This window comes from Eschrichtius robustus, chromosome 14, assembly GCF_028021215.1.
Source record: "Eschrichtius robustus isolate mEscRob2 chromosome 14, mEscRob2.pri, whole genome shotgun sequence".
Classification (NCBI taxonomy): Eukaryota; Metazoa; Chordata; class Mammalia; order Artiodactyla; family Eschrichtiidae; genus Eschrichtius; species Eschrichtius robustus.
In genome coordinates this window covers 39,425,386-39,438,421 of record NC_090837.1, presented here as the reverse complement: position 1 = coordinate 39,438,421, position 13,036 = coordinate 39,425,386, and the positions used below count along the sequence as shown (strand labels likewise).

The following is a 13,036-nucleotide window of genomic DNA, read 5'->3' as shown; positions in this document are numbered from 1 at the left end:
CGCCTTTCCAAAAAAATAATAATCAGTTTCATTGTTCATACATTGGCTAATACATGAAAACAAGGAACTTCCTTGGAATATTTTCCGGCAGTACTCTTTCTTTTTAAATATGATGCAAGTAAGAAAAATGAAAACCACAGGGAGTCAGGCACTGAAGTTAAGGATGCCCTTTGAAGAAAAGTTTAAGCTGTGGGAGACTGTAACAAGTTTAAGACACATACACTCATTAAATTAACCTAGGCCACTTTATTTTAAATGCATTAAAAACAAAACAACCATAAAACTAATTGCTTCTCTTTAAGGTGTCAGACTTACATTGTGATGCGATTTCACCCTAATCTATTTAACACAAACAACATGTGTAGCATTTGTTCCTGCTAATTAGAGTATAACAATTAAATAAATTACTTGGATACTTAAGATGTCTGGCATCTAACTGTAAAATATTTTACTTTAAAAGGTATTAGAGTATGAGTGCTTGGCTAAACAAATGTTAGCCTTACGGTGGGGCTTGTGAAAGCTTTCACGTATTTTCTCCAATCACTACAGCAGTAAATACCCTTTCCTTCTTAACAACACACAAGACAATAAGAGATTAATCCCTGAAGAAAATCAGAAATCCCACACTTTAATAAAACATAGTGAAATGTGTCGGGATGGTGAAAATCCTCTACTTGCAAAAAACAAGCAGACTGCATTTTCTTCTCAAGTTCTATGTAGTTCTCTGAACAGCCACATTTCAAAATAACAAAGGTTAGAGTAAATAAATTTTTCACCCGACTCAAGGACAGTCCAAAAGACGGATGGAATTTGGAGCTAAAACTAGTCTGGCTCCGAGAAGAGGTGGAAGGGGCCCAGAGGTAGAAGGGACAGAGTCAAAGGGGTCCAGGAGGATGAGGCTGTGGGGAGAAAGGGACTGTGGGTTCGCTGTTGTCATATCCATTTGAGGGGGCATGTTACAAAGAAGCATGATTTTTTTCAAGAACAAACTCCAAACCAGACCAAAGAGTCCACAGTGAAAAAAAATCTCCTTCCTTCACCTGACCTGGGGCTGTAGCCTCAGTTTTTCTCCCTGGAGGTTACTAACATTACTCATTCCTTGTTATCTCCTTCCAAAACTATTTCAGTGCCTTTACAAGTGCATCTAGAAATTTGTAAATATAGGGAGTTTTGGTACTTTTAAAAGATGGTAGCACACTACACCTTCTTTTATTTTATTTTTTTCCATTTAAGGACGTCACTCTCCTAGTGTAAATTTGGGGGGAGGGCTGCCTCCGTTCCCCGGTCTCAGGTTTCGGGACCTGCGCTCGTGGACGCTCAAACGACCGGAGAACCGGGCGTACCTCTCGGGCCGGCGCTCGGCCCGCCCCGGGTGCCCTCGCGGGGACAGGTGCGGCCGGGCGGGGCCGGGCGGGGAGACCCTGGCCCCAGAGGAAGAGCGCCGCTTGGGGCCGGGCCGCAGGGGAGGGCGGCGCTCGCACTCACCACGCGCTTCTGCGGCTTGATGAGGGGCCGGCTGAGGCCGTTCATCTTGCTGTAGAGGCCGCAGGCGTTGCACAAGTAGTGGCCGGTGCCGTCCCGCCGCCACAGTGGCGTCTGGATGGAGCCGCAGTTCACGCACTCGCGGCTCTCAGGCAGGTCCTCCAGCAGGTCTGTGGGGACGAGAAGCCGGTGAGGTCCCGCCCGCCCGCCCGTCCGTCCGTCCGTCCGTCTCCGCGGGCCTCCCCGACACCCCAGCACCCCGAGCCCCAGTGCCGGCCTTCCCCACCGTGCTTTCTGCTTGGCGGCCCGGCCGGGAGCCGGCTGTTGATGTCATCGCGATCGACCTGTTGACCAACACTTTGTCCAATACTTCTGCACCCCTGGGCGCGCCCAGTGCAAACCCCAGGGCAGTCGGAGACAGAGCTGGAAGCCCGGCCCGAATCATCCGCCTACTGTCTCCAAGGACCTCAGAGCTGAGCCGTGGGGAGGTCGGTTTGGGTCCTCTGACCCCTTCTTTCCGGCTGTTCCCAAGCTTTTCAAAACTGAAATCCATCATGATTACAATATACCACTTGCCAAACCCCAGCAAGCCTTGCAACATTAACAGTGATCACTGACCCCTGCCCTAACCCACAAATATCCCCGGACAAAGTGAGGCTGTCTTCTTTACTTCTATCTCAAGTTAACTTTTTGAAGGTATTTGCTGTATCTACTACTCTTCCTCTTCCTCGGTAAAAAAAACAGACAAGTGAAATTAGAAATACTGTTCTTGGGCACTTTTGCCAATTAATTAGAAATGACTCAGGTCTCCTCAGGGGGTGGGGATATCACTAAGAGATTAATAAACACAGAGATAAATGCTAAGCTTGATTTTCATGCCACAAGGACCAAATACTAAAATATTATGATTTCAAAGTGGGTCTTACTGCTTCAATCTACAACACGTCTACAAATGGTTGATGCTTCACCAATTCAGAAAATTACTCGGACTGTCCCAATGCTAAATAAATTTTTTCCTATTTTCCTGCGCTAAAATTTCAACTTATGTCATCTATTTAAATTATATTTGTCATTTGGCTACTTGGTTAGTTTTCCGGAGCTCACAATTAACCTAAACCTGCTAATTCACTCTAAAGAAGCCTTTAGAGTAAATGGTTTTAACATTTATTACTTCCCCTTGAATCAGTTAAATATGGATAATTATCTAAAATGAGATAGGTTCTTATCAAGCACTTTTTAAATAGACTTTAAAATATCTCCAGTCTAGAGTTATTTATATTACAGAAAATTTAAATGTTACAATTTGGCTTTCTTTAAGGAGCATTTTTGAATCAATTTTTAAAGCAAATAAACATGACACTTTAAAGTTTATTTGAAGAGTATGCTAGCAAGCCTTTCTATTCTTTCTCTGTCTATTCACGAGCAGTTTACAGCTTGTGTCTACCATCAACTTTTGTAAAGATATTTAAACGGGATTTGGACATACAAAAATCTTTCATTCCATGAATATTATTTACCCTGCAAAACAAGTCTCCTTCCTCCTCAAGAAATAAGTTTAAAAGAAACTAGCCTCCCACATAACTCGAGTTCAAAGTTGTCATGGGGATACTGCAACTTAGAACACATCACAAAGATTTATTCTTCTCCGCCCTAAAAGCCACTATTGACTACGGTAATCAGTAAAATGCTCAGGACTTCAAGGACACTGAAGTTAAACAAGGTATTTGTCTTTGTTGTTGACTTTAAAACGTTACCTATCAGAGCCCCTCTCCATGGAGAACTGGGGCATTCCCTGGAGAACCCAGCCCTATACGCCTGGCCTCCTTCCCCCCGGGGCTGGGAACAACAAAGACGTCCGGGAGAAGACAGTGTGAACGCCCCAGGTAAATCTCTTTAGTCAGCTGAAAACCCAGAGACAAAACTTACAAGTCTACTTCGGATAAATAAAATTTAGGAAGTTTGCTTATTTTTAATAAAGGAAAATCTATAGCTCCCACTGCCTCCACACGTTTCCCCACTCCTCATTCAGCAGCTGCAATCCTATAACTCAAATAAGAAAAAGCTACTTTTTATAAATCACGAAATCTGATGGTGCTGGAAGCTCTCTCACCATTTCCCCCCAATTCATCCTGTGTCTCCTAACCTGGCTGCTTGGGGTGGCCCTGGGCAGTGACAGACTCAGGGGAGAAGGGCAAAGCCAGCGAATGTCATCCCAGGACCGAGAATGGACCCCAATTCAGCGGCAGCTTGGGAGGGCACTGGCCTCTGGAGACAGAAGTCACCCCGAAACTCCCCACCATCACCAGCACCAGGGAGGGGTGAACGGGGCAGGTTCCCAGAGAACAGCCCCCTACTCCACCCCGCACTGTGCAGGCTGGGAAAGCTCAGGGCTCAGGTTTTAGCCCTGCCCATTTGCTCGAAAAAGAGTGCCTCCAAAAATGGTTTGTTTAAAAAAAACAAAAAAAATCGAAGCGGAGAAGCAGAGAAGCAGTTAGGAAGCCGGGAGGAGAGGTGCTGGGGGTCGAGGTCTCTCTAGCATGGGAACACCTGTAATGGACAAGCAAAGTTAGGGTCATTCATCTCCCCCACCCCCAGACTGGCTTATTCTCAGCAGCTCCCTGCCTTCTTTAAAGACTCTTTATGCAAAAGCTGGGTGTTCCCAAACCCCTTTCCTTTGTTTTTTGTTTTTTGTTTTTTTTTTTTTTTCTGAAACATGCTCTGAGTCTACGCAAGATTTTTCTAACCTTGCAGTGTTCTACCCAGAAAGGAAAAAAATTAGTGAAAGGATAGGCTAAGTTTACACTGAAAAACTTACAACCTGTCTGTAATTGCACGCTACCACCTCTAAAAGGATTTTTCTCACAAAACCAATTACTTTAAACATCCAAAGACTCCGATTATGTCTTTTGGGCTGCTTCTCTGTCCTGTGTAATGCTGGAAGAGGGCAAAGGGAAACGGAGGTCACGCTAAGGTGCGTCGCCAAGCAGGCAGAGCTGCCCCCGGCCCAACTCACACAACCTTTCGGATTCCCTGCTGGATTCCTGACTGACAGAAACCTCACAGCCTAAACACCACCCCCTTCCATCCCTTGAAGATCCTTCTCCCTGTCGCTCTGCTCCCGGGAGCCAGATGTGGGTCCCTATGCAGCAGGAAGGGTGACAGGGCTCTGTGCTCTCAAGTCTCCAAACTTCAACAGAGCCCTCCCCACCGCCCCACTCTAAACACAGACCATAAAGATGGTCTCCAGGACCAGCTTTGCAGGGAGAGGAGAGGGGATTTTCAGCCCAATGTTACTGAGAGAGGGCAATTCAAATAAGGTCCCTCACACCTTCAGGCCACTAGCATTCCCAGGCTGTCTCTGAACAAAAGGCTGGCAGAGCCTCACTTGACCCTCACTAATTAGGGTCTCTAAAAGACTTGCTGTCCCTAAGTGAAGGGCTCTCCCGCAAAGCCCAGACCTGGGGCGTGAGAGCGCCAGGTAGGGTACCTTAGGCTGATGTGCCTCCTTATCTTTGCCACTTCTTGACTCCCACAGCTCCCCTCAAAGAAACAACGGCCAAAAAAGCCCATTTTTTGTCTTAGGAGACTGTCAGGTTATATCAAACAGGTTAAATACAAAGAGAGACCTCTGAAAGCACGAAGAAGGACCCAGAACGCTGAAGCTGAGGAAAGAGGCCAACTCGCGTCTGTCAGGCCAGACAACAGTTCACACCCTCCCTCGTCCTTGAAGAGCAGGACAAACACTCTTCAAGATGGGGCATTTTTGCAGGAATTTTGACAGTTGTGTTTTCCCAGTTCACTCCAAACTGCCCCCAGACACTGGAATGGAAAGCATGAGTGGGATTGGAAACTGAAACATTGTTGTCCTGAACTCCGGAGGAAGAATAGGTGTGAGTTCTCCTGGACCCCTGGTCCCAGCCTGGGGGGCGCAGGCGGGAGCAGCAGCCCGACACCCCGCCAGCCGGCGGATGCCAAGCAAAAGGGCCCCGGCACCAGCTTTCCCTCAGGACAGTCACAAGGCTGACCTCTCTTCTTTCCCTCTCACTGAGGGTCAGGGAGATGCCAACTAGGTCCTTTTCCACCATGGACCTCTTTAAACACTCTCCTTGAGGAAAACACACGCCAACTCCCGACCTTGGGAGAGTTGAATTGGGTGAGACTGTGTGTATTGGAGGAGAGGGTGAATCGTATGCCCAACACGCTCCTGAAGTTACCCTCCAAATGGACTCTCACGCTTCCACCCACGCAAACTGGACTCTGCGACCAAGCTCAGGCCCTGTCCGTTCCATCCTGGGCTCATTTCTTCCAACTGCCCACTGCAGTCACTATCCATCAAGTCCCTGGACCTCCTCCCGGACACTGAGGCATATCTGCGCATCTAGTCTCTCTCGTTCAAAACAGAAGCACCACAACAACGCGGCCAGACTCCGGGCACCCAGACAGGAATGCCCTGGGAACAGGGCCCAAGTCAAGTAGCTACTCCACACCCCCTCGCGCCCCGACTCCCATGCCGCGGCGCGACCCTTACCTGCGCTGGGGCCCCGCGGCACAGGGAGCGGGGCTCCGGCGCGGCTCTGCAGGCTGTGCAGCACCGGGGTCTCGAAGGGTCCAGCGGGCCAGGCGGGCGTCAGCGGTGCACCCACGTAGGGCGAGTAGGCGCTCGGGTGGTGGTGGTGATGGTGGTGGTACGTCCCGTTCAGAGGCCGCGCGGCCGACAGCGAGCCGTACTGGTGCTCGCGGCCGCCCATGGCCGCCAGACCGCCGCCTCCACCGCTCACGCCGCCCGCGCCCCCGCCGCCGGCCGCCGCGTAGCCCCCCGGGTCCCGAGCCGCGCCGTTGGCCATGGGCGGGCTGGGCGAGTAGGGGAAGCGCGCCGAAACGTGCGCCGCGGCTGAGCTGGCGCTACCGGGCCCCGCGGCCCCGCCGGCCGCCGCGCCGCCTGCGCTGCCGTACGGGGGGCTGTCGGCGGAGGCCTGGGGCCAGCCGGGGTGCGCGCCCGCGCCGCCCGCGTGATTGGCTGGCCCGCCGCCCGCCCCCTGGAGGTACGGCAGGCCGGGCAGCATGGAGCCCACGCGCGTAGTGGGAACGTAGACTGGGGAGCTCGCCGCGGCCGCGGCCGCAGCCGCGGCGGCCGCCGAGTGCACGAAGCCGCCGGGCGCGCCGTCGTAAGCGGCGGGCCCCTGGCTGGAGAGGGCGGCGAGGGTCTGGTACATCTCCTCGGGCTGCTCGGGGGCGAAAGGGCTCAGCTTGGCGCCGCGGCTGGACCACAGCAGCTTGCCGGCGGTCGCGGCCTGGTCGAGGTCAGTGAAGAGCAATAGGTCCTCCCAGCTCGACAGGGCGCCCCCGGGGCCAGAGATCCCCGGCGCCGAAGGTCCGTGGGGAGCCCCGAAGGGATGCGAGGCGTAGGGACTAAGCAGCAGCGAGCGGGCCGTGGGTCCCGCCGCCGCCTCCGTGTCGAGCTGTGGTGTCCTGCAGTTGCTGGCGCCGCCGGGGCCGCGCTCCCCACCGCGAGAGCAGCAGGAGGAAGAAGAGGAGGAGATGGGGGAAGGCGGCGTAGAGGGCTCCCTCGCTGGAAAGGCTCCGGAGTCGCTGGCGTCCGCAGGCGCGGCGCCGAAGCGCTTCGGCAGGCACCAGCCGCCGTCAGTCAAGGCCATCCACGGTCCGGCGCCGCTCCTAGCTGACTTCTAGCTCCTGAGACCGGATGGGGAGGGAGACAGGGTCGGGAGGAGAAATAAAAAAGGAGTTATCCAAAGCGCAGGCTGCACAACATCTCACCTCCACTCCCCTCTCTAGCTAATGAGATTCCTCAGAGATCCCGTTTCTGCCCCGGGCTCAAAGGGTGGGTAAGGAGAGGGGCATGGGGCCTGCGCAGCCGCCACAGGATCTTCCCAGGACCCGGATACCAGCTCTCCCTCACCCGCACGGCTCGGGTCCCTTCGCCCTCCCCTCCCACCCCCTCCGCAGCATCCTTCATGGGCGCGCGCGCCAGACCCCAAGGGTGACTGCGAGGCTGGCCGAGGTTTTCCTTCCGCCCCGAAGTGGCTCCCTTCCCGGCCGATGGCACACAAAGGAACTTTTTAAGTAGCCGTGCGTGTCGGCGCTGCCTTATCATTCCTCTGTACGGGGGTCGCTCGCCCGGAATGCCTCAGTATGAGAGCTGCCCGCGTGAAAATCATTAGCACAGGGAAGGCAACCTGTTCCCGAAAACGAAACCGCCGCGTTCTCCCATACTGGCTTTCCCAGAGCTTCCCGGACTGCGCTGACGAGACAGACCGCGAGCCCCAGAGAGAAATGCAACCCAGCCCTGGAAGGTGGGGCCGCAGGGCGGAGACCGCAGTCTCGGACATTCGGGACATAGGCAGTTCGGGGTGCGCGCGGGGCCGGAGTCTCCTGCCCAACCCGCGTCCCCGCGGCGCCGCACACCTTAGACACGGCTTGCCTCTGCAGCCGCCAGCGCGTGCACTCACGCCGGCCGCGCCACGCCGGCCAGACCACCCCGGCCCACCCCGCGGTCATCCCCCGCCGCGGAAAGGCCAGACCGTTCCGGAATCGGACGTAGCGGGGTGGAGCGGAGCGCAGAGAAAAGGAGGGGGAAATGTAAGGGGGGACGCGAGACCGCCCCGGAGCCGAGGCCACCCCAAAGGGGAGAGCAGGAAGAATGACAGGGAGACAAGGAAGGGGTGGAGGAGGGAGGCGAAATACAGCCGGACTGGCCTTCTCGGGGCTGCTTTTCCAAATCGCCTGGGCTCATCGCAGATAACCATACTAAAATTAATACCCACACACAGACCGGGACTAGATAGCAAGAAAGAAGTCTCTGCCCGCCTGACTGCCGGCTCCCGCCCCTTTGCGCCAAGATAACTCGGAGATAAGGCTGCGCGCAGATAAGCGCTTCGGGGAGAGGAAAAGGCACCAGAAGTCGGTCCGCGGTGTCCCGGGAACCTGGGTGCCTGCTGGGAGTGGAGAAGGTAGAAACCCTCGGAGCCGATCGCGGCCCGCAGAGGGCCGGAGAGCCGAGGCCGACGGGCCAGCGACGGGTGGGGGGTGCAGAGGAGGAAAGAGGAGAGATCGAGCAAGAGAGGAAGCAGCCGAACCTCGGGTGGGCGCTGCGCATGGAGAACAGCCGTGGCGGAGGGGGCTCCAGAGCGCTGAGAGAGGCCGAGGGCGCCGGCAGGCGAGCGCGAGTCCGGGGTCTGCGCGGTGTTGCTGGTGAATAAAAAGGAGAGAGGAGGCGCCTCTTACTGCTCCGCCGGAAAACTGCAGCCTGCGCTCCTGATTGGACTCACCGAGCCCTAAACAAACAGCGCTCGCCGAAGGGTGCCAGGCTGTGGGTCGGAACTGCGCTCTGCGAGCAGCTGGGCGCTGGAGGTGAAGAGGAGGAGGAAGAGGAGGAGGAGGGAGCTAGGGGAGGAGAGAAAAGAGGGTGGGGAGGAGACGGCGGGCGGCGGGGGGAGGGAAGCGCGCCGCCCAAGCAGACAATGAGCCCCGCGCAGCCTGCGGGTGTGGGCTAAGCCGCGAGCACCGTCCTGGGAGTAGGGGCGAGTCCATCCGGGGGGCGCCGATCCCGGGGACGCCGGGGGGAGGGGCGGAGGTGGCAGAACGCCTGACCTGGCTGGCGACCCACACCCATTCCTCCTCCCCCAGTTACACGCGCGCTCAAGGGGGCGGGGGGGGGGGCGGCGGTGGCGCTGGAGGAGTTGACCGTGCACAGCCCCACGCAGCCACCGCAGCGGGAGAGACGTGCCAGCTCCCTGGTCAGCGCGCCCCCCAGAATAACGGGGGAAAGTACTTTCCTCCGCTGGCCTTCCCCGCTCCTCCCTGCACATTAAATGAGCTTTTCGATCCGCAGTTGTGTGTGACCGACCTTAAACTTTCCCGACCTCTTCTCGGGACCCTGAGGCTCACTCAGGTCGTGGTGGCCGTCGGGGGTCTCGTCTCCTGTGATCTAGGAAGAAAGGAACTCGAGTGCCCAGCTCCCTATCCCTGCCCTGCTTTTTAGAAATGTGCTAAGTTCCTGGGAAGTTTCGGGAGGTTCACGTCAGCCCTCCCCACCTAACCTTCGGGAACTTTGGGGGTCATGGTGTACGTAAAGCTTAGTCCATGAAGTGTGCAGAATGGAAAAGGGCTTCCACGCCGGTCACCTCCGGAGGTGCTCTCCGAGTTTTGGTGTCCCGTTTGCTCTGAGCTTTCCCTGGAGAACTTCAGGTAAGTCTCAGATAAGTCGTTGGAAAGAGGAGGGGGTCACCTTCCCTGGTCCCAGCGCGAAATACCGCTTCCCCACCCCCACCCTCACATACACACCCCTTCTTCGCTCCCTCCAAATGGTTATCACAACTGTGTACAAACTGATACGGTCCTTAGCCAGCAAAGGGACTGGAAATGAACGTCGCGGGGTTATCAGCGCCGATCTGTCAGCGGGGAGTCGCGCGGCCGCAGGTTCGTCCGCGGCAGGAGCCGTGATATATGTCTCGCTCCCTTTCTCTCACAAAAAGGATTTCTTCCGACAGGTGTGACCCCAGAAGACTGTCGAGAGAGAATTTTAACTAGGGCAGGAGCAGTTGTTTTGTGGCAATGGATTTTTACACTTTTTTTTTTTTAAGGTAAATCGAAGTAAATGATTTTCTAAAGGTCAGTCTCCCTGAAAGCGTTTGGGCTCTGTGTGTGTGTGTGTGTGTGTGTGTGTGTGTGTGTGTGTGTGTGTATGTTTCCAGTTGGGGAAGAGAGAGGAGCCTGAGGAGAGCTGAGCCGGGGTAGGTAGGGCCATGGTAAAATAGGGTTTCGAGAGATGGTGAGACCTCCTGGCTAAATGTCTGTTTCCTCTCTATGTGACTGTGAGCTATGAACCTGTGGGTCCTGGGGGACAAGGGGACAGGGCCTGGCAGGGCGGGGCAGGAAAGAGCGGAATCGAGGAAGCCGGCGATTCTTGTTTGTTCGGTTTGTTTTTTTTTTCATTCTTCGTAGTAAATTGCTGCTAAACACTTTTGAATTTTAAATCGCTACCGAAAAGGTCCATAAACCTTTCTCATCCAACTTAGTCACTTTTATTACATTCCTCTTTGCCTCCCCCAATCACTGCGGCGGCTCCCAGTTTCGGCGTGGCCGCAATTCCGAAACGCCTGAAGGTGGAAAACTCTGGAACGGAGGCTGGCGACTGGAGCCGGATCCAGGGGCTTTAAACTTTAACCTGAGTTCGATCGAATGCGTCTACCAAAGCAGATAGCCCGGCGTCCGCCGTCCACTTAACCGCGACCAGGGCTTCCAATGCCTTTCTTGTGTTGTTTACGTGAGTTCCGATCAAAGTTTTACGTAGACTGAGTTTTGCAGAAGCTCCTTTGTAAGCCGCTACAGAAAGGTTGCGGGCATTTGATTCCCTTTGAGTCCAACTGTTCTTAAATATCTCTGAGGTTTGCTCTCAAAAGCAAAGTTTTCGTTTTAAAAATTCGTATCTCAGTGAGGTGCTTTCTAAGGAAAACAAGTTCACAAATAAATAAATCCTTTGGCTGAGTTGGAGTCCGCGTTGTGAACGGCCTCCAAGCCTGAGCCCCGAGGAGACCGAGCCCCCGGCGCGAACCTGATTCCTGCCGTGTGTGTGTTTCTTATATTTGCAATTACCTGGGCGACCGTGTGAATTTCCTTGGACAATAGTTGACCCCCACGGACCGGCTTTTCCCGCCAATCCGCAGCAGCGGGGACAGGGTGCGCTGGCCCCGGCACGGCTGAGACAGAGGTGAGCGGCGGGACGCAGACCAACCCCACAACGTGCGAGTTCTCAGGCTCGAGAAAGGACAAGGCGTTCTACCCTCCAGATTCCCAATCAGTTTTGAACATTGCTTAAAACAAAGGTGGGGGCAGGGAGGTCATTGTTTGCTCTTTTGCAGGGTCACAAGTCGTTTTCTGGTTTTTTAGACTGGTCTTGTTTCTCTTGTCAGTTAACAGAGAAATAAAACAAAACTGTTTGACCCGTGGAGTTTATTCAGACAGAATGCCAGGTTGCCTGACTGTTGCAGTTTGCAGTTTTCCCAACGCATCGGCTTTGGCCTTGGGGACAACACCCCCGGGGCCCCGGGGAGCGGCACGTTTTCAAAGCCACCCCCCAGGGACCCGAGGCCCGGCGCTCTGAGCTTCCTCTGAGCGCCCCAGCTGGTCCGGGAAGGCCGGGGGGATTAGGGGGGGCGCAGAGGAAGAAGTGCACCCCAAGAGCTGGCGATGGCTCCCACAGTGCTTCAGGTAGACGGTCATGCTCTTAGAAGTTTTCTCCGTGTTTCCTTTCCTTTCTTTTTTTCCATTTCTTTTCCTAACGCCTCTCTCTTTTTGGTGGATTTGCTAATCTGGAACGAAATCGTTTCTCTCGGGACTGTCGAGACCCAAGGAGCGGCCCCTCCGGAGCGAGCCTGCCTCCGCGAGCGGCCCTCCTCACCCTCGGAGGGGGGCGGGGTGGCTCCGGGCGCGGCCTGTCCCCAGGGCTGATTTATTTGGGCCGCGCGCGCCACCCCGCTCCTCGCGACTCGAATCCAGCCCGAACCCGGCCGCCAATAGGGCAGGGGGCGGGGGCCTGGCGGCCAAACTGGAAGGGTGTCTGGGAGCCCAGTTGTGCGCCGCTTCCGGACGAGCCGCGAGACCCCGACGAGGACCCGCGTCTTCCGAGGATCCGCCTTTACGCCCGCAAACTTAAGCTCATCCTCTTACCATTTCACCAAGCTCCTGGGTGCTCCAGCGACGTTTCAGGAAGGAAAAGAATACATACGATTTCTGACTTTAAAGCATAGGTTTTAACTTGAGAGGGGTTTTCTTGTTGTTGTTGTTGTTGTTGTTGTTGTTGTTTTTAACCAGATTTACGGGGCCTTCTCGCTTGTACCATATTTCTTCCCGTCCCGGGGACGCTTTGGCCAAAGGACACTGGGTCACCTCGGCGTCCTCCACCCCCGCCAGCGCCCGGGCCCACTAGCCGGGTCGGGGCGGCGCGTTCTCCGATTCAACTCGGTGGCTGTCGCTCCGACGCAGGCCATCGCCCAGAACCCTGACAGTGGTTGGAGGGAAGGGGGGGCGTTGTCGTTATTTTGTTTTTTAATTCTCGAAAATCCCAAAATACTCCTTAGAAATGTCAGGTGGTGACGGCGGAAGCGCGGGACGTGCGCAGCCTAGAGGTCGCCCCAACCGCGTGCCCCGGCTCCCCGCCCCCTGCCCGCCGCTGGTCCCCGGACTCAGGAAGGCGCAGCGCCCACGCCGGACCCCGGGCGGCCGCGATCGCGGCCCCGCAGCCCCGCGCCGACGCCGCGCGCCGCCGGCGGCCGCCAGCGCGGCGCGGAGGTGGGCTCGCGGCGGCGGCGCGCGAAAGGTCACCGCGGTGGCATTCCTCTCCGCGCGCTGTTTACGTGACTTAATGTACTTCATCCGCCGCGGGTAAGTTAGGGCCGCGATAAGGGGGCGGCCGGAGGAGGGTCGCTGTAAAAGCCCCACGCTGGGCGCCTTCCAGCCCTCCCCTCATCCATTAACCTTTTTACTTTCTTCTTCCCTCTCTCTTTTAAAGCTTGTTATCTAGGCCACCCAATGACCG

The 13,036-nt window shown here is 55.5% G+C and overlaps 1 protein-coding gene across 1 annotated transcript in view; it reads right to left on the bottom strand.

Moving 5' to 3' along the window:
- Positions 1-8,628, bottom strand: part of GATA6 (GATA binding protein 6) — a 29,170-nt gene extending 20,542 nt beyond the window's left edge. The window contains exons 1-3 of the mRNA XM_068563349.1: positions 8,577-8,628; positions 6,011-7,173; positions 1,486-1,652 (exon numbers count right to left, since the gene is read on the bottom strand). Coding sequence (XP_068419450.1) covers positions 1,486-1,652; positions 6,011-7,136 — 1,293 coding nt within the window. The 5' untranslated portion in view covers positions 7,137-7,173; positions 8,577-8,628. The remainder of the gene's footprint in view (positions 1-1,485; positions 1,653-6,010; positions 7,174-8,576) is intronic.
- Positions 8,629-13,036: the final 4,408 nt, after the last annotated feature.